This window comes from Caretta caretta, chromosome 2 (genome assembly GCF_965140235.1).
Source record: "Caretta caretta isolate rCarCar2 chromosome 2, rCarCar1.hap1, whole genome shotgun sequence".
In the NCBI taxonomy this organism is placed as follows: Eukaryota; Metazoa; Chordata; order Testudines; family Cheloniidae; genus Caretta; species Caretta caretta.
The window spans coordinates 43,193,418-43,213,037 of record NC_134207.1 but is presented as its reverse complement, the minus strand read 5'-3'; the positions used below and the strand labels follow the sequence as shown (position 1 = coordinate 43,213,037).

Sequence of the window (19,620 nt, the reverse complement as noted above, 5' to 3'; positions counted from 1 at the left end):
TTCAGTCCTCTATGGCCTAGCTGAAACTATAAAGTTAATGCTTATTCCACAGTTCATATCAACATTCACTTTTTATAAAGGTGAAATATACTTACTCTTTGGACTAAAGCAAAAACTGTCTTATTACTAATAACCTTATTGTTCACTTGTATTAGAAAAATTCTTGTTTTTTGTATTTCAAAGATTAAAGCTATTGGCCAGACTGAGCTGAATGCTAGCAATCCAGAAGAAGTATTGCAACTTGCTGCACAGAGACGAAAAAAGAAATTTCTTCAAGCAATGGCAAAACTTTACTTTTAAACATTCCTATAAATGCTGGTGTAGAGTGGAAAATATTTCACTTTATTTAACTCATGTGTTGAGTATTTGAAATTTATACAATACATATTTACAAGCATATTGTGTTTTTTTAAAATAGATGAAATATTACAATAAAACCCCTTATCTTACAAAATTATACAGAAGAGCTGGAATACTAACTTATGTAATGCTTTAAATCAGCTGAAGCTTGAATTCATTGCTTCAAATTAAGAAACTAGTAGAAAATGCTGAGTTTAATACAGTTGATTAAAAATATGTACATAGAGGCTATTACTTATTGTGATGATGTGCATTGAATAAGCACAGCTCACACATTGCCATCAAGAGTCTTGCTTTGAGTTCTATAAAATTGTTTACTCTAGATTTCCTGAAGCATGTAATTGATCAAAAAGATGCTCCTTGCTGTTGTAGAACAGAAGCTAAGCATGGCAGGAGCAGAGGTAGTGAATAGAGGGGTGGTTAATGCTGTTTTAAACATTGATACCTACACAGTATGGGGTATTAAAACACTGCTTCCACTTTGAGTGGCTGTAGACTTCTTGTAGTCAAGGTGTACCTCTTTCTAAAACCACTATAGTTCTAGCTAAGAGCTCTACATTTAAAAGGGGCCATGTTTAGCTCTTAATATGTAGTAGAATATTTTCCCTTCAATTATTTTTCCAGTTAAATTACATCAGCAGCAACTTGTTACTTTTACCTGAGGTCAAACTTAGGACTTAGAACAAGTTCAGGTTAGCACCTCTTCAGCAGCCCTTCCCCAAAGCAATTTTAAAAGTAATCTGTCACTTTACTTAGGCCTTGTCTAGGCAGAGGCTTTAATCTAGCCCTACCCATATAAAGATGCTATTTTGGCCTTAGAAGCTCACCTGGGCTTCAAATGGTAATTCCCCTTGCACCAACATCAAGGTAGGTAGGCAAAACTGCTAAATGCAGTCAGGTTAAATTTCCAACTTAAACATGGCCTTTGACTTTAGATATTGCAAGCACCATACAAACCAGGAAAAAGTGGTATTGGTACAGGTGACATCAGTTAAGGGGGCTGCTTTTTTGTTGTTGAAGTCAGGTTTAAAAGCTGACTATACCAAGAAAATAGTCACCATGCTATTAGGGAATTTGTACACTGTTGCTTTAACAAGCAACACATTGAACAAATATAGCTTTGTTTCTCCTGCTATCCTACAAGATGTTTTAAAACAAGTTTAAAAAATCCATAATGGAACTATTCATAATTTAAAGGTTGGTTAAATTAGTTAATATTCCTCCTGTAGTGGAGATTAAAAGCAGAAGGGACCAAATGATCTAGTCCAACCTCCTGTGTAACCTAGGGAGGGAAGGGGGTTGCATAACAATTCTTAAATCTGAAGTCTGCAAAAGGCAAAGCTATCCATTACTCAGTTTGACATGTCTAATTGCTATACAGGATGTTGAGAGGCAGAAAGTGTTCAAGGATTAGATTGAGTCTCTGCTTTAGGGTAGCTTTGTACTGAAACAATGTCCTGCTTTGGAGTTTCTACCACTGAGTGTTCATTGCATTTGTCTTGTCAGTGGTTTCCATACTTTCACTTTTTCTCTGTGCTTTTTGGGGGTGTTATTATTCCTCCGATACACCCTGGAGATAATTGTCCTGTTGCTGTTAGAGCTACTCCACAATTCACTTCATCCTATGTAAATTGAAAGAGAAAAAAACCAAGCAATGTTAAAGTGGATTTCACTTTGCATTGTATAAGGGTTGTGCTTAGTTCTTTATTCAAGGCTCTATCTTCCATTGAGGTGCTACAGTTACTACTACAACATTTAAATATCCCAGATATACTTTTGTCTAGTTTAAGTAGAATTTTCTCAAGGTAGTCCTTAACATGGACTTAGAAAGGAGAGAAAATGGATAGGAATTGAAGATAAATTCAGGTATTTCAAGTGCTTGAGCACCTCAAACTACACAGAGACTTGCTGGTCATTAGTGTATTCAAATAGTCAAGAGAGAGTCTCTTATTTTACAACTTCAGGTCCAAGTAAAATGGCATTCCAATTATGGTAGTAGTTTCCTTGTGCAAACATGGACTTATATCACCACCATGTCCTTAAGTGGTTGGCAGAGTGCTTTAATCGGCCTATGGCTGTGCTAGGACCAGTTTACTGGAATACTAGATTTGGTGAGGCTGCATATTGTAGCAGTATAGTAAATTTCACTCACATGCACACACCTCCATTAGTGAAATAAGGTTGCATGTTTACTGGTATATAGTTTATCAATGGGACATCTGGCACAGTTGGGGTCAACAAAACTGCCTGTAGTAAACACCTGGCCCTACTGTCAACAGTACTTTAAAAAACGTCAATACTGTTCCACAGATAACATTCTTAGCAACTCTACCTGCAGGTAGAGTGACAAGGTAGTATAGGCCTGTCCATACTACATATCTTAATGAAATGTGCCACATTATAGCCAGGTGTGACAAACAGTTATGGGCCCTAGCTGTTTTGCTCCTTCTAGAAGCCTAGTGTGACCTATGGTGGTCTTCCTGCTGCTAGTTCAGCATCCTTTTGCAGAGATAGGCATACTCCTTCACCATGTTTGTGTAAGCAGCCTAGCCAGTCATCCTTTCCCCAGCACATGACAGCCTTTGCTACATATATGGATGTGGAGTAACTGGCTGTTTAACAGAGGGGAAAATATGCATCAGGTCTGTAAAGTACCTGGAAGATACAGTGATACAACCAAGGTTTCATTGACTCTTCCCCAGCCAACCATGGTACTTGCCTCTAGTCAGCTAGACCAGTGGTTTTCAACCTGTGGTCTACAGACCCCTAGGAGTCCACCAACTAAGATTTTGAAATTTAAGGGTCTGCAAATGAAAAAAGGTTGAAAACCTATGAGCTAGACCAATGAGTATGTGGGCAGAGCCTTAGGAACTATACTGTTTTCCACCTGTTTTAAGCTTAAGCATCCTACAAATCAGTGTTTGATATACAGACAAAAACACCAAAAAAAAAAGCCATACCAACATGTCCAAGTAGTTTGTGTGGGTTTGGATATTATGTCTGTCTTCCACTGCAACCTTCTTAAAACTCTTCAATTTCACGGGGGCTTTTCTTGCCACCCTAACAAAAGGTACCATCCACTCTACACATTCTGAAATGCTGTCCCAATCTAAACCTAAGGAGAAAAATAAAATATCAGCTTTTAGGCATTGTGCAGCTAAACCTAGCTGCATATCCATCCCCTGCCCAGCATTCTAACATGGTAAATGAGAGGCTAAAATAGCTTGTTTCCACTTTCCTGTGCTTTGTGCATATCTTTATTGATATAGTTACTAGCTGCAGGTTTAAAGTTAGAGTTAAAAAAAACCCTACCTAGAGTGACTTGTTTGCATCCTGCCCTACCACTTAGGGGTCAAAGTCTTGTCATATAATCCCAGTGAATTAAGATAGCAAACATTTAGTTTTACTCGAGCCCCAAACCATATGAACAATCATCACACTCCTAAACATCCCCCCTCTCATAAGGCTTAAACTTTTTCACTGGCCTTCAGTAATAGACTAGATGTGGAATCAGCAACCCTGGACATGCTAAGAGCCACTGCTCTGTGCAGGTCTTTATAGAAGAGCATCACAGGGAAGGTACAAGATCTGATCAGTTTCATGCTCTTGCTCTTAATAGAGGGGTAGCAGAAAATGGGAAAATAGTTAAAATCCAGTAGAAAAATCTGACAAAAAAAATGGAGGTGCTCCTGTGGTATTCCACTTTCCTCAGTATTTGGTATCTTAAGTGAGAGGTGCCAACCTACCCCTCTATATAAAGTTACATTAAGCTACTACTATGGGGAATAACCAGGGGCTCACAGCAGAAAGTAAGGGGAGTTCCTGGCCTAGAACATCTAATTATAAACTCCTATTTTTAATCATTTACTTTACAGCAGGCCTGACAGGAAAAATCTGATATTAGAGAAGGAAGAAATGTTTTGTGGTAGCCAATAGTCTCTACAAAAGTAACAAATTGGGACCCAAATACTCAGATGTATCAGTGCTGCAGCTTCTGATTAACTTCCTCTTTATCTATCAATATCACTGTATTAATCTCATGCACAGGGATAGGAATAATCAGACATCACTATATCAAAATAATCTTGCTACATTTTTCAAGTTATCCCCTTGCATGAAGATGAATCCCAATACTGACAAAGGCATGCTGTCTTGTGGGAGTCAACACAAATAAAACCCACATAACACACTCATATAAGGTTAAGTCACCAAAACTCCAACTTTTTAACATTACCCAAAATTACTGTTTGTCCTTTCATATCATCAACCTATTTCTGCTATGTCCAGCCACTCCACTTCAGAATCCTTTGCTTCAAGAGGACAGGTTGATAGGAATCCCCACAAAAGTTTTTATCCTGGAGTGCTGCTGTCAGTCAAGAATGACTGATGATAAACAAATCACCTTCCCCAGAAAGAACAAGATACAGGCTACTGGAGCCAGATCATAAACTAATAGGGATTGCTGTTGAATTTTTAGTTTACAGAGCAGCAGCTACAGAAATAGCAGCAGACCAGGAGCAACAAAATATTTTGTTATGTTTCCAGATACTTCACCTCAGAGGCACAAAAATTTTATGCTTCCAGTGGTTGTGACCCTAACATAGTATGGGGTGCAAGTGAATGAGGAACCTGAAAAATAAAATAGATCCAAAACTGAATCTATTTTAAATTGATCAAGTTGAGAAACACTTTTTTTTTTTTTTAAGTAAAAAGCAGCAAAAAGCATGCTGTTAAAAGCAAGATAATTTTAATGACCTCAGGTTCAATTTTTAGAAAGTTTTGCAGTGCTCCAAGCATTTAAGGTGTGATATAGGAATGAACTGGAACCACTTAATTAGCTCTCATAGTAGTAGACCACATTACCTGAAGCTTTTTTAACTACCTCAGCTGAGGAATAGTGGCAGAGTGCAGCAGCAGCCAGTGTCCTATACTGGAAGTCCAGAGAACTGACATCTAGAATACATAGGTCTAAAAGCTGTGAAAACAATAGTAATGGTTACAAAGTTTCTTTTATGAGAGGGAGAGTCCCAGGCACATCATAGGACTAAACCACTAAAAGAGATACACTGTACAGGCACCATTTATTCCCCCCCCCACATAAAAATATTAGAACTTAAGACTAAGGGACCTTTCAGTAAACTGGTTTGTAACACAAGACAAAGGCCATGAAGTTGCACTGGTCTAACCAAATCACTCTGTTCTAAATTTTTCGATTGTCCAGAATCTACAGCTCTAGCTCAGTGTTTTGTTTTGGGGATTGGCCTCCTCACAATTAACAGCCATCTGAATGACCAAGCATGAACATGGAAAGAGTCCATAATGATTCAATTATTTCAGTTTCAAAATTGTATAGATTTAAGAGGGGGGGGGGGTTCCTAGGTTCATATGCCCATCTAGTAACACTTATGCTTCTTATACTGCTGATAAAAATGTGCACAGAGATTAGTATGAAAAAACACTTGGAGCACTAAACCAAACTCAGTTCCTTCTTTCTTTCTTTCCCAAATAGAGAACGTACATTATTTTGATTTTTTTTATTTATATGTGAAGCAACTTAACACATACATCCATTCACACCTTTAAAATCCTTTGCCACCCATCAAGCACTACCTTGTGTAATACTCTAGTCCTGTCCACCCTGGGATCAAAGCTTACCAGCAAGTGTATTGAAACAGTTATAGCATGGTTTCCTTAATGAGTGTTGGCCCCACTTCCAAAACTAGGCTATAAAACCATCCGATGGACACTGGAACCCTACTAACAAAAGCTTAGCAAGGGTGGGGGAGCGGGGAGAGAGATAGAAGCGTGTGCTGTTGGGCATTTTTGCTCCTAGAGGCTTAGATTGTTGGCATTACATCGAGTGACCTTATTGCACTTTTTATTTTTTTAATTAAAATAGTCACCAACCTTCAGGGAACCACTTAGATATTATCATATAAAACTCTGCCTTGTTCCTTTAACAGTAGGTAAGGTATTTTTATAAATCTTATTTTACAGCATATACACTTCTGCCTAGGTCACCAACAGTAGCATGTTAAGCAGCGTGCACTGACTGAAACTACCTACCTGTGCTATTTGAATGAATTTTTCCTGAGAATACTGAGGTAGCAGCACTTTTGGAACATCTTTCAAAGCATCCACTTGGAGATAAAGATTGAGCCAGGAAATGATTGTCACTGGGCACAGTTCCCATTTTAAAGCCTACAGATAGAAAATTATATATATTTATTTCATGTTTTTAATAAGAACTTAAGTGCATAGCACCTCCTTCCATCCCTCCCCCCAATTATTTATATATAAAAAACAAAAACACCAACCAACCAACTTCTCTACCCCCACCATCTTACCCAGTCTCCTTTCCCCATTTTCAACTCCACTTAGGTCAGCCAGACCTTCTGTCATGCACTTATGTGCTGGAATCACATGCAAGATCCCCTACGATTTCAAGTACACATGTGCTCTGGAAATAACTTCTGACTTTTAGAAATAAGAGCTGGAACAAGCCTGGATTTCAACAACAGCCAGAACATCTTTCCCACCCTTTTCCCCCCACCTTCTCCAAAAGATGCCTCACAAATACTGAGCAAGTGTCCTCATGCAGGAGATGCACATAAGAGCTAGGGAAGCAAATCATACATTCCCAAGATGTGCCATGGCCTTGGAACTGGAACTACAGTAGCTGCAGCCTAGCACAGATAATTTAGTTTTGGAGGACTCAGGATAAAAACCAAAAAATTCCGAAGTTCTCAGCAGAACAAGATTACCATTTTCCACCCAACTCTTCTGGGAACCTTGGCATGGAGGCATTCCACCTGGCAGACAGCCCAAAGCCGGGGACCCTGGAAGCCCCAACTGCAGGGCAGTCTACCTGGCTGGCTGCTAAGGAGCCATAAGTCAGGATTCCAGGTTACTGGTCAACCTGCCAGGTGGTCTGTAGAGGAGTCTGGCAGGTAACCAGGTTTCAAAGCCTGCCTGGTTTCTGGTAGAATTTCATCAAAAGGTAGGGCAGAACAATTAGATTTTGATGAAAAATGTTTCAATAAAATCTTCCAACAGGTTCTAATACAGTCTTTTTGACTATTTGTATGGTCTATTTCAGAAGTTCCTCTCCACCCCCAGCCTGCCATCCTCCAGCCAGGCCTATTGAGGAGGGGTGGGAAGGAGAAGCCACCTTCCATTACATAAAGTTCTTGGGGGCCGACCCTTTCTTTGCAGAAAACAAAAAGTAGGACTTAGGTGGCAAAGAGGGGCCCTTAAAGTAGACCTCCACCCTAAAGGAGGTCAGCCTAGGAGATTCTGAAAAATTAAATTTTTCAGAAAGTTAGAAGTGAGGTACTACTTTTTGCCTACGGATGGGGAAAAGGGCACCAAGAGAGCAGTTATTAAATATAACAAGATGCTAAAATGAAAGGCTTTACTGGGCTATCACTCAACCAGCTAATCAAAATAGTAAGACTGTTACATTACCTTTAATACAATGAGCTCCATTCTTATAATATCATCTTCGCTACAAGCGCCATCTGTGACATAAGCAAACTCTTGTAGTTTAGGAGCATATATCTCCTTTAAAAAAAAAAAATTCAAGATCAGAAGGGTTTTTGTATCCTGCAAGAATGCAAACGAACTGCAGAAGACAGCTGTGACTCTTTATATAGATTTATACACAGAACCATTTTATCAACTCAATTGAAATAGCTGTACTTCAGCTATTTCTTATGATAATACCAATAGCATAAGCCTTTCATACTTTAGAGGTCCACAAAAAGTGAGCTAGAAACTTGTAGTGCACAACCATTAAATAGTAATAGAGCAGACATTATGTATTCCACAGGCCATCATAGACTTTATTAGAACCAATTTTATGGATGGGGAGCAATGTTGACCAAAACAGAATTATTTCTTGCTTATATCACCTTCAGAGTCAAGGCTCTTCACCTGCTCCGACGATTCTGAGACCCCCAGTGAAACAACACAACACCATTTACCATACCACTCCTTGAAGACATCTATATACCAATAGCTATATTAAATCTTAGTAGATGCAGTTTATACCAGCAAGAGTACTTTTACCAGTATAGCTGCATCTATACTAGGGCTTTTGCCAGTATAAAAAAAGTTTGTTTTTTAAAACCAGGTTTAAAGAAACATCAATTTGAAATCTTATTTCAACAGTTCAGTAGTTTCAGGTCCTATGCCTGTCCCTCTGATCACCTACCAATTTCTGTGGTTTTGAAAAAAGAAAAAGCCCCTCTTTAAAATGTTTCTGTCCCCTACTGCTGTGTAGAAGGCCACAGAGGAAACTGATGGACTTTTGGATTATGCATGGGAAACAGAAACTGACTACACACAGAAGGCTAAAAGATCCAAAAAGTTAAAGAAAATTTCTCTAATCACAGGTGTTCCTTGTAAGAATACCAGGTTAACAAATTATCTGAATCTCTTTTTATGTTGATCATTTCTCTTCAAGAAGCAGTTAAGATATTCCAACCCTAAAAACACCATGCATATAGCCACTTACCTCAAGTTTGGAGGCAATGAATAATGAGGTAATTCCTATTAGCTGAAGCATATTTTTATTGATATTCTTTTGTGTCAACATGAATCTATCAAAAAAATCTTGAGCTAGGTAGAAGGTTTCTCTGTGAAGCATATATACTTCACATACCTAAGACCAAAAAAAAAAAAAAAAAGTAAAGTTTTCTGTTCTACAGTGTGATGCATTTCTCCACCCTCACCCCCCGCAAGTATAAATGTTAGTAAACCTGTTTTAATGGTAAAATACAATTTTGTCCTTAATGTGAACAAAGATAGTCATGTTTCCAAATTTGTTAGTTTGTGGTGGTTTGCTTGGGGGTGGGGAGGGGGGAAAATCTGTTCAACACCCAGGGTTAAGCACAACCTGCTAGCAAGTTTTCAAATATGATACACAAGGTCTTGGTTTTGAAGTTGTTTGCAGAGAAATTTAGTAGGTGTGTTTTTTTGGGGTGTTTTTTTTTTTTTTTTTAATTAACATGTAATCTTAAGGGGGAAATGGCTGGCTTAATATCTGCCTGAAGTTAAGAGGAGAAATGCAGAATCCTAAATAAGATTGAGTTTTTTGGTGGATTTAGCCTTTTTTTACAATTCATTTTAAGGCAAAACAGGCATACAACTAACATCAGTTTAGTTTCATGCCTGTTTTGCCTTAAAATGAATTGTAAAAAAAGGCTAAATCCACCAAAAAACTCAATCTTATTTAGGATTCTGCATTTCTCCTCTTAACTTCAGGCAGATATTAAGCCAGCCATTTCCCCCTTAAGATTACATGTTACCTAATTTAAACAAAAAAACAAAAAAACCACACCTACTAAATTTCTCTGCAAACAACTTCATGCCTCCTGAATTACTGTTTCAGGTGGTTTTGAATTGTTCCACCTATAATTAGTTTCAACTGAGTGCAAAGTCAGTACTTAATTTAAATATCAATGTCACTAGATATTTCATAGTGGAAGGGGCTAAAAATCTGAAATGGTCTGGTTTGTGGGTTTCCCATTCTAATGTTGGGGGGGTGGGGGAGAAGTTACCAGTTGGGTCAAATACTGTTTAGTCTAGACTAGGGTAAAAGGTGTGGTATTAGCTAGCTAATACATAACATCATACCTTTAATTCCTATGCTAGATAAGGCCTTAAACAAAAGGTAGGGGACAAATCCATCCTGAAGCAAGTGGATGCAATTCCTATAGAATTACTTGTGTCAAATTCAGTAGTGACACTCAGTGTGGTGTTAAGTTACACATCAGGAGGGAAGTGACACAAAGGCTGTGCCTGCACTGAGCAGCTTACAGCGGCACAGCTATGCCCCTAAGCCGTGCCACTGTAAGACATGCAGTGTAGCTGCTCTCCTGCCAGCAAAATAAAAACTACCCCCAACAAGGGGTGGTAGCTTTGTCGGTAGGTGAGCGTCTCCCACGGACAGTGCTGTCCTCATCAGTGCTTTTTCCAATCGAGGTGTATTTTTTTCCTACACCTGAGCAACAAAAGTTTTACTGACAAAAGTGCAGCGTAGACATAGCCAAAGTAGGACATGCAGTTTTAACATTCACTGGATATACAAAACAAGCTTGCATGTAGAAACCGAAAGGAGCAATGTAGTTACTTTTCCTGATACATTAAAGATGAACTAGAGCAATCCTCCTTTCTGTACCTCAATCTGTAAACTATTCATTGGCACTGTCCACAAGGGTTTAGTTTACACTAGCCCTCTTCACCCACCCTCTAAAGTTTCCCACCACTGCCAACAATAATGGTGGGAGCATGAGAGTAAGATGCACCATGCTGACTACTTGTGACATACAGCGCTGCTCTGAGCTACTTAAGAGCTATCAGTTGCATTTTCATTCAAATTGGATGAACTCATAACAGGTTTCAGAGTAACAGCCGTGTTAGTCTGTATTTGCAAAAAGAAAAGGAGTACTTGTGGCACCTTTATGCTCAAATAAATTTGTTAGTCTCTAAGGTGCCACAAGTACTCCTTTTCTTTTTTCATAACTAATAGCGGTCTCTAGAAGATGACAATGAGCCAAATTTAGAGGTGTTGAATATATTAACATATTGGGAGTAAATGGTGAGATCTTGTAGTTTGCATCACTTTGATAATAGTCTGGTAAATTTTAGGGGAAAAATTTACAGCCTGTGTAGTTCCATTGCCAATAGCAATAATGGGAGTTCTAATGTAAATAAGGCATTGGTGGCCACCAACATTAACAGCTACTTGTGTGGAGCACATTTGATGTCATGAAATTTACCATGTTTCACAATCTCTCTCAGATCCACCAGTGGAGCAACAGTTAGACATCCCTAAAACCAGAGGGTATTATAATACAAGAGCTGTGTTCTTCAACCATTTCCAAAACAAATCCAGTCTCAAATAGTTTTGAATGTGGTTTGGCTGCCAATGGGAGAGCGTCAAACTGTTTTGAACAGTTATCAAGCTAGCCATTGCCCCTTTAAGGTACTGCACAAGCAAACTTGTGAAATCTTTTGAGCAAAATTTGACCCACCCCCATTTACGCACAAATCTATTTTAAAAGGGGAGTTGTGTTTGGAACACTAAATATAAACATCAGGAGAAACAGCTATAAACACTGATCTTTTCTGTACCATACACAGGGCCTTAGCCATGTCCCCAAAACTATTCAGCTATTAGATTGTCCCAAGCTTTGGGGATATGATTAAGGTCCCATATATAATCATGCTATAACCATTTCAGTTTACAACCATGCTGAAGCAGGATTCTCCACAACTAGAGATGGGCAGATAATTTTTCAGTTCAGCTGCAGGTTTGTTTGGGTTTTGCGGGGGGGGGGGGGGGGGGGGGGGATTCAGCTATAACAATCTGAAATTTCTGGTGAATGGGGGGCGGAGGAGAAAGACCATTTAGGTTCTCTTCCGGAACTGGAATTTGAACCTAGTTATCCCACATCCCAGGTGAGTGCCTTAACAACTGAGCTAAGCGTTATATGGGGAGCACCAGCACCACCTTCTCTGGCCATTTTGTGAGCAGTCAAAAACTATTCATGTCAAATTTACAAAAAGTTTATAGAACTGCATTTTTCATTTAAAAAAAAAAAAAAGATTTAAGGCAATTCACTCATTCCATTCTACCCACAATACTGATGCATTAAAAAGGGCCAAAAAGAAGGAATACTCCCTGCTCTATTTTAGAGGTCAGCATGGTCAACTTTGTTTCAAAATGTGTTTGTCATTTATGTCTACACGATCACAGATATTAGCACTTTATGTAAAGTCTTTGCTTTTATACTGATCTATTTTACAGCCATAGCACAATATAAAGTAATTCAAAATATACCTCCAAAAGCCAGTCCAGGAGTATTGACCTCATGTGTGGTTGCAAGTTAGAATGTAGCGATGTAAAATGTTTGCAGTGAGCATATTTGTTCTCCTTCTTCAGGATATTGAGCCAGACGTCTTTGGAATTTCCCCAGCTATGGAATAAAGTCATATGAAGTTTTGAGGTCTCTTTACAAAAAGATACAAATGTTTATCTTATTGTGTTATATTTTAAGTTAATTTTTCAATAGTTACCTGTTTATATGCAATCAGAAAAAATATTTGGTAAAAAAAATATTTTAAAAAAGTTAGACAACTACAGGCATACTTTGTTCTGAAATCCCAGAAGTAGCCTATCAATCACCAAACCCAAGATATATCTGAATAACCCAACGTTCAAGTACACACACATGCAAGTCACCACTTGGAGCACAGTTGCTTATTTTGCCTGTCCATTTGGTCATACAGTTCAGATTTGATCCATTTGAAAACTGGGCTTCCCAAATAGATAAAAGACTACTTAAGACACCCACCACAACCAAAAAAAAGAAAACCACCCCACACCCTTCAACCTGATTTAGTGCTAGAAGCCAGACCAAACTACTGGTGTTAAGAATTCATTATTCTCTCCCTTCCTGTTTCCTACATCATTTTTGTATCATTTTAACTTTGCATTATTATAGTGTTTTGGGGTTTTTTGGTATGTGTTTTTTTAAAGTACACATCTCACCATGTAGTCACTAATGGCTCATCCACCCTGAAAAAGTGATCGGCATAGGTAAGTCTCCTAGGGTGTGAAAAATCCACACCCCCGACAGACAGTTAAGCTGACATAACCCCTGGTATAGACAGTGCTAGGTCAAAAAATTTTCCATTGATCTAGCTAGTGCCTCTCACGAGGTGGATTACCACAGTGATACTACAGCAATAGGTGGTGTTCTAAGTGCCTACACTGAAGCGTTTTAAGCATAAACATAGCCTCAGAAAGTGCTCCAAAACTTGAATCGCATGTTGACTGATGTATTGTCGTCTTCATCAGTCCTCACTCAGACTATCAATTTCAGTGTCTGCTGCTGCTCCTACTTCTTGCCACGCAGCAACAGAGTCACATTCACAAGATGGATCAGTTCCACTGCTACCCACAAGGTTCTGAATAGTACCAAGCAAAAGGCCACGTCAATTTTACTCAGCTGCTGGTGAAAGATATGAGAAGGTGCAGAAGTATTTGCTGGATTTATTCAAGGAAAGGGGATCCCCAAAAATGGGGTTAAAAGTATCAGAGACCCCTTTCCATCATCTTCTTACAACTGCTAGGCAACTCTGGAAAGGGCAGAAGTGAGTGATTTTCCTGTACTGCAGCTGAATGAGGTTTAAATCAGATACTTATTAGCTCAACAGATATGAAACATGGAGTCCACAGGGTAGAGTCTATGAACAGAATTCTGGAAGAAATCTTAGCACCCTTTCCAGAAACTGCAGGTGGGGGAAGCTATAAAGGAGTTCAGCTTCTCAAAAGGGCATTGCTCCTGGGTTCACAGAGATCACCCACCCATCCTCATCTTTCATATCTACTGTGGGCTATTAGGCATCTGCTAAATTTTCCAAGTCCTACTCACCTCATCATTCTGTTCTTTAGAGAGTAAAATAACTGATAAAAATGGAACCTATTCACTCATCTCAGTGGCGTATTAACTCAAACACCATGATAATTTATGTAACAACTATTTCATAGCTGGAACATTTTAGCAGAAGTATCCAGCTAATACGCTTCCCCAATCTGTGTGAATTCCTTAGACATTAGAGGCTGAAGGCTTCTTCAAATCAGGTTATCATCTAGTTCTAGTCCATCCACCTGGGAAGTGCATGATTGCTCCATACAATATATTCTGTACATTTCTCTAGCAGATCTACTCCACACTATAATTAGTTTCCACCAGTAGGAGACCTTTCCTCCTCACTAGTGTCTCTATGAAGATGATGCCTCCACAATGCTTCCCAAAGCTGGAAAAACCAGGGCTATACCTCAAACCAGGCCTTTTATCAGCATAGCTCTATGGTAGCCGCCAAGGCATTAGAATGAATAACACACTGTCTCATGGTCAAAACAGTAGACATACTTTAGAGTCCTTAAAGAAAATGTAACTAAGAATTCTTTGGCCTCTAGGTTTTCAAAATGTCTGGTTCCAATAGCCATGAATACGGTTCACTTAAAAACAAAAAAAACAACAAAACACACCACCCAAACCAAACATCATAATATTTGCAAATGACTGGATTTTACATTGGTATTTGATATTAAGCTATAAAGAATGGCTCCAATTAGAAAAGTTAACGTAACCCTCTTTGCTTTTGTGTTCCCCCTCCCCTCCCTGCAAAAAAAAAAAAAAAAAAAAAAGATTTTTTGGGCGGTCAGGTGAGGGAACCAGGAGAGGGGGGAAATCAGAGTGGATGGAGTGAAGATTTTAGTTGTCTCTGGTTATGAACCCAATATTGGACACAGTTAAATTAATAGTGTCGAATTCACTGTATCACAATTTGGAATAATATGTAGATAACTTACCTAAATTCAGGCAAAGGTGATGGATTTATGAAGAGGTTTCTGAATCTGTATTTCTTGAATCTGGAAAAGTCAGTAGCTACCGTTTCCTTGTGGGGTGTTTCAATAATTATGCAGGGGGAGATGCCTCCTGATATTGTGGGTGGCCAACAACTCTACAATGTAAACAACAACAAAAAAAATCTTATAAGTGCTTACTTCACCTGCCCAGTTTGCTTTTGAGGTACATACTAAACAGAATAAAATAAATGAAGAAATTGAATAACGTCTATTATGTACAGGTTACATGTACATCTAGCTTCAATATCCTTCAAAATGCTATAAGTAATTTCAAAAACATAAGCAAAATGTGTGAGAATTTATTTTAAAATTAACTAAAAGCTAGTTTATTCAAGTGTTCCAGGATATACATATGGGTATTGAAAAATTAGAAAACAAAAGAATGACTTTCTAGTCAAGGTGGAACCACCACATGCACGTAATTCTGATAAATCAAAGGAACCTGGCTTTTGGGAGGTAAATAACTTGTCATTTATCAGCCAAGGTGTAACTAATCCATTGCTTGAACCATCAGTTTATTTATCTGTGGAACAATACATTTGTGTTCTCTTGAATACCTAAAATGTCATGGGGAACACAGCAGCCAATTCCACTATCTACTTTTCATCTGGGGAACATAAGGAGGAAAGAACAGAAATGAACTATCTACAGCACCTCAGTGGAGACTCAGCAATGTATTACTGTCAATTAACTATTCAAGGGCAAACTGCCCACACATAGTTCCAGGGCTAGATACGAACCTGTCAAGCAGCAGCAACAGCTTTTCAGCCTGCCAAGGACCAAAAATGATACATAATGGAGACCCAAAACAAGGAACATATAAAATTATTCATGCAGGAAACCTTAAAATGATATGGGAGTCATTCCTGTTATACAACTGACTCTCTAACTTGTTTCATGATTGTTTAATTAAAAACATAACAGCCACAGTGGGTCAGACCCATGGTCCATTTAGCCCAGTATCCTGTCTTCAGATGGTGGCCAGTGGCAGATGCTTCGAAGTGAATGAACAGAATAGGGCAATATCAAGTGATCTATCCCATCATTCTGTCCCAGCTTCCGGCAGCCAGAGGCTCAGCAACATCCAAAGCATGGGGTTGTGTCCCTGACCATCCTGGCTAATTGCCATTGATGGATCTAATTTTTTTGTATTCCAGTTATACTGTTGGCCTTCACAACACCCCCTAGCAATGAGTTCCACTGGTTGACTGTACATTGTGTGAAGTACCTTATGTTTGTTTTAAACCTGCTGCCTATTAAGTTCATCAGGTGACCGCTTAGTCTTATGAGAAGGCATAAACATAGTTATTGATAAGTTTCCACCAATGAAAGTGAGGGGACATCAAATTTGTATGGAATATAGGCAGCAGATTAAAAGTGAGCTAAATCCCTTTAAAAAAAAAAAAAAAAAAGGGAAGATGTGGCCAGTTTGTCAGCAAGTGATTTCTAATGGGATGAGATTTGCTGTAGCCCACAGAGCTGTTCCAGGACACGTTTATTTTGCAGAATACTGCATATGAAAAACGCACACATCCCATACATACAAACCTATTTAGTGAGATGGAACCATCTGATTGCAGCTGGTTAATAAAGTAACTTTTATACCTATATAGCACCTTCCATCTCTCAGAACACTTCACAATCATCATGTTTAGCTTCAGTGTATTCCTTTGATATAATTAAGTATTATTCCCATTCTTTTAAAAAACCAGAAGACATTAACTATTGTAGACAAGACCTGACTATGACTTCGGGGAAAGTCAAAGTGCTGTTTTAATCTGCTTTAGTTAAACTAAAATAAGAGGGCTTGCATTGGTTTAAGAGTGCCTTATCTTGGTTCATTTTAAACTGATTCCTAAGAGACTTGAGAAAAAACAAAATAAACGTGGTTTAAACTGAAATAAGAGCACCCACATAGCCTTTTCACCCATTCAACTAAATAGGTTTAATTTAAGCTGCGGTTTTAAACCAGTGTAACATTCTTGTTTAAGACAAGCTCTGGAATTAATTCCATTTTAAATCCACACCAGACCTCATTCAAGAATAACCTTCCACATATAGATAAGCCTTCGGCCTGTGGCAGAGGAGGGCATACAACTCAGAAGTCCTGTTCCTGAACAATGATACTCTCTACTTCAGTAGAATAGTAGCTTCCCCTCACGACCCAACTGACATCTTCCAGTGCCAAATGCATATATAAAATGGGAGGACTCCTCCCCCGCCATATTGAGTTCCAATCTGTTTTGTATGCATGAATGCATTACCTTAATCTCATACTGATGTCTTTTAATGACCTTTTCATCTTCTCCTTTCTGGATATCCTGTTGAGAAAGACATTAATTGATCAATGCCCCTCAACCATACTGTCATATAAAGCAGTGCGCAGAGTAAACCACCACCATCTTGCTCCACTTCCTAATCATGTGTTCTACTGAGAAAACTAACACAATTCTTCCCTGTCCCCCTACAGCAGCAGGTATAGGAAACAAACCTTCCAATCCTGTATATTTCCAGGTAAGTTAGTCCCTTGCTCACCTCTGTTGCTCTCCTCTTCTTGGTCTGGAGAGACTCTGGTGCCTGCAGCTCTTGTGGAGACTCTTTCTGACAGGAGGGTGGGGGTGGTGGTAGCAGCTGCTGCTGCTGCTTGGCTTGCAAACGACTACTGGAGAGGAGAAAAACGTATATAGCATGAAGAGAGCAGCTGTTGTTAAAGGGGCATAGGCTAGTTTGGTTTATGAAGCTGTCAGAAATTACCTGCGTCTTGACATCTTCCTTGGGCTGTAGGATCCCTTCCTGGAATGCAGGAAGAACAAGAACTTAGTCCATAGACCCAAGAGGAGAAATATGGGGCAAACTACAGAGCTTAACTCAGATTTAACACTAAGGTTTTTGGGCTGCACATTTCAACACTGGCTTTACACCATTAGGCATCAGAGCACAATGCAAAGTATGTGTGCACATACGTACAAATATACAGTGTGCATGTATTTTATATCTACATAATCACACAATATAGGGTATACATATGCATGATCAGATTCACCACTAGTGTAAATCCATGTTTTCCAAAATACATGTGCCCATTTACACCAATAGCAAATTTAATTCAGTGCATTTGTATAGGGGGATACTTCATCTAGGTGGTGGAGAGTGAATCCAGCGTGTGCAAGGAGAGAAAGGGCATACTAAGCCCAGTCATCTCCTCTTCCCCACCTTCAATGTATTAGTGTAGCATATTGGTCTATTATACATAAATACACACCCACATTAAACAACCACCATATATTTTATATGCACTGCCATATTATTTTTTATTATATACACACTCATCTAATGTATACACACAGTGTAATAGGACATACATTTCAAAAAATACACACACATAGCAGTAGTGTGTATTCACCCACCTTATGTACAGAACCAGACAGCTCTTCCTCGCCTAGCTATTTCTGTCCCCTGCACACCGGGCCCCCTGGAGCTGCTACACCTCTCCCCACCCCAGCTCTGAGAGGACTCTACCCAGGACGCCAGGACTCCCTGACCCCTGGGGCTCTGCGAGCTGCTCCGGCTCTGCGCGTTTCTCCGGCCCCTGAAATGCCGGTTCCGCGCCAATTTACAGAGAGCGGGGAAGAGCAGGCGGCAGCGGCCTGGGGCTGGGCTCAGGGCGTCCCCCTGGTGAGGCCTCCCCCGCTCCACCCCCGGGACCTGCCGGGGACCCATCCCCCCGCATGTCACAGGGCAGGGGGTCCACGCGGGCGGGCACTTTCCTCCCGCGCCCGCACGGGGCCAGGCTCCCTCCAAAAAGGCAGCCCCTTCCCCGCCCCGTGCGCCTGCACCCTCCCAGCGGGGCAAGGTTAGCGAGGGAGCAGGGCAGGATCCCGAGCCAGACGCCCTGCACCCCGAGCCAGTCCCCCCCACCCCCCAAGCACAGGGAGACCCCCCCTCCACATACCCCCACTCCACACACGGCCTCCCCTGCCCCGTTCACGGGTGGGAGGCAATGCGGGTCTCCCGCCGGGCACCCGCCACCCCGCGCTAAGTTACTCAGCCGGGGGGAGGGGAGCCCCCTCCTCACACGCCCCCCCCCCCGTTTTACCCTCTATGGGCGGTATAATGGGGCCAGCCAGGGGCTGGATTAGCCGCCCCAGCCGGATTCCCCACCCCCCTCCCTCCCTGCACCGAGCCAGTCTCCCTCCAAAACCTCAGGCACCGGCGCCCCGGCCCCCACTCCAACAGGGGCCAGCGCGGAAGGGGGTCACCCCAGGGCTGGGGGGCAGGGGGCTGCAGCCGACACCCCACCGTCACCCCGCGGAGGGAGGCGCAGCCCCCGGCGTGCCCAGGGCCCCCATGCTCAGAGAGGCTCGCAGGGGGCGCCCGGCGGCGGGATGGGGAGCGCCCGCCAGACACCTCTCCCCAGCCACTCTCCCTCCAAAACAGCGCCCGGGCGGGCATCCCGCCGCGCCACAAGCCGCGGCCCCGCCACCGCGCGGGGCCCAGTCCCCGCCGATCGCCCCGGAGCGGGCCCTCCAGAGCCGGGGCGCCACCGCCGACCCCCGGGCCCGCCGCCCCCCAGCCCGCAGGAGGGGGCGGTACAGGCACCTCAGCGCCTTGTCCCCCCACCCCGGCCCATCTGTCCCCCCCCGCCTCGCCGCGTCCCGCCCCGGCCCTGCCCCAGGCTCGGGGACACCCCCTCATGCATTGCCCGCCAGCCTGCCCGCCCGCCTGCCCGACCCCCAGACCCTTCAGCCGGGCGCACCTCACCCGCTGTCGGCCGGCTCACTGCTGCTCAGCTGGCGCCGGCGCCAAGCCCCTAT

General features: G+C 41.3%; 2 protein-coding genes across 6 annotated transcripts in view; one reads left to right on the top strand and one right to left on the bottom strand.

Moving 5' to 3' along the window:
* INTS8 (integrator complex subunit 8) overlaps positions 1-397 on the top strand; it is a 75,717-nt gene extending 75,320 nt beyond the window's left edge. For all 3 annotated transcript variants that reach the window (XM_048841250.2, XM_048841249.2, XM_048841253.2), the window contains one exon: positions 184-397. In XM_048841250.2, the coding sequence (XP_048697207.1) occupies positions 184-300 (117 nt within the window). In that variant the 3' untranslated portion in view covers positions 301-397. The remainder of the gene's footprint in view (positions 1-183) is intronic.
* CCNE2 (cyclin E2) lies at positions 322-19,620 on the bottom strand. 3 transcript variants are annotated; one of them, XM_048841255.2, is made up of 12 exons: positions 19,563-19,620; positions 17,561-17,599; positions 17,342-17,468; positions 17,071-17,127; positions 14,750-14,901; positions 12,209-12,344; positions 8,879-9,025; positions 7,828-7,923; positions 6,427-6,561; positions 5,224-5,335; positions 3,321-3,475; positions 322-1,982 (listed from the first exon to the last, which is right to left on the bottom strand). In XM_048841255.2, exons 2-12 carry the CDS (start codon positions 17,572-17,574, stop codon positions 1,881-1,883), a joined length of 1,233 nt encoding a protein of 410 aa, XP_048697212.2. In that variant the 5' UTR covers positions 17,575-17,599; positions 19,563-19,620; the 3' UTR covers positions 322-1,880. The 3 variants fall into 3 exon arrangements, with proteins under 3 accessions (XP_048697212.2, XP_048697213.2, XP_048697214.2); XM_048841256.2 differs by having other exon boundaries at positions 19,568-19,601; XM_048841257.2 differs by having other exon boundaries at positions 17,342-17,465; positions 19,568-19,573.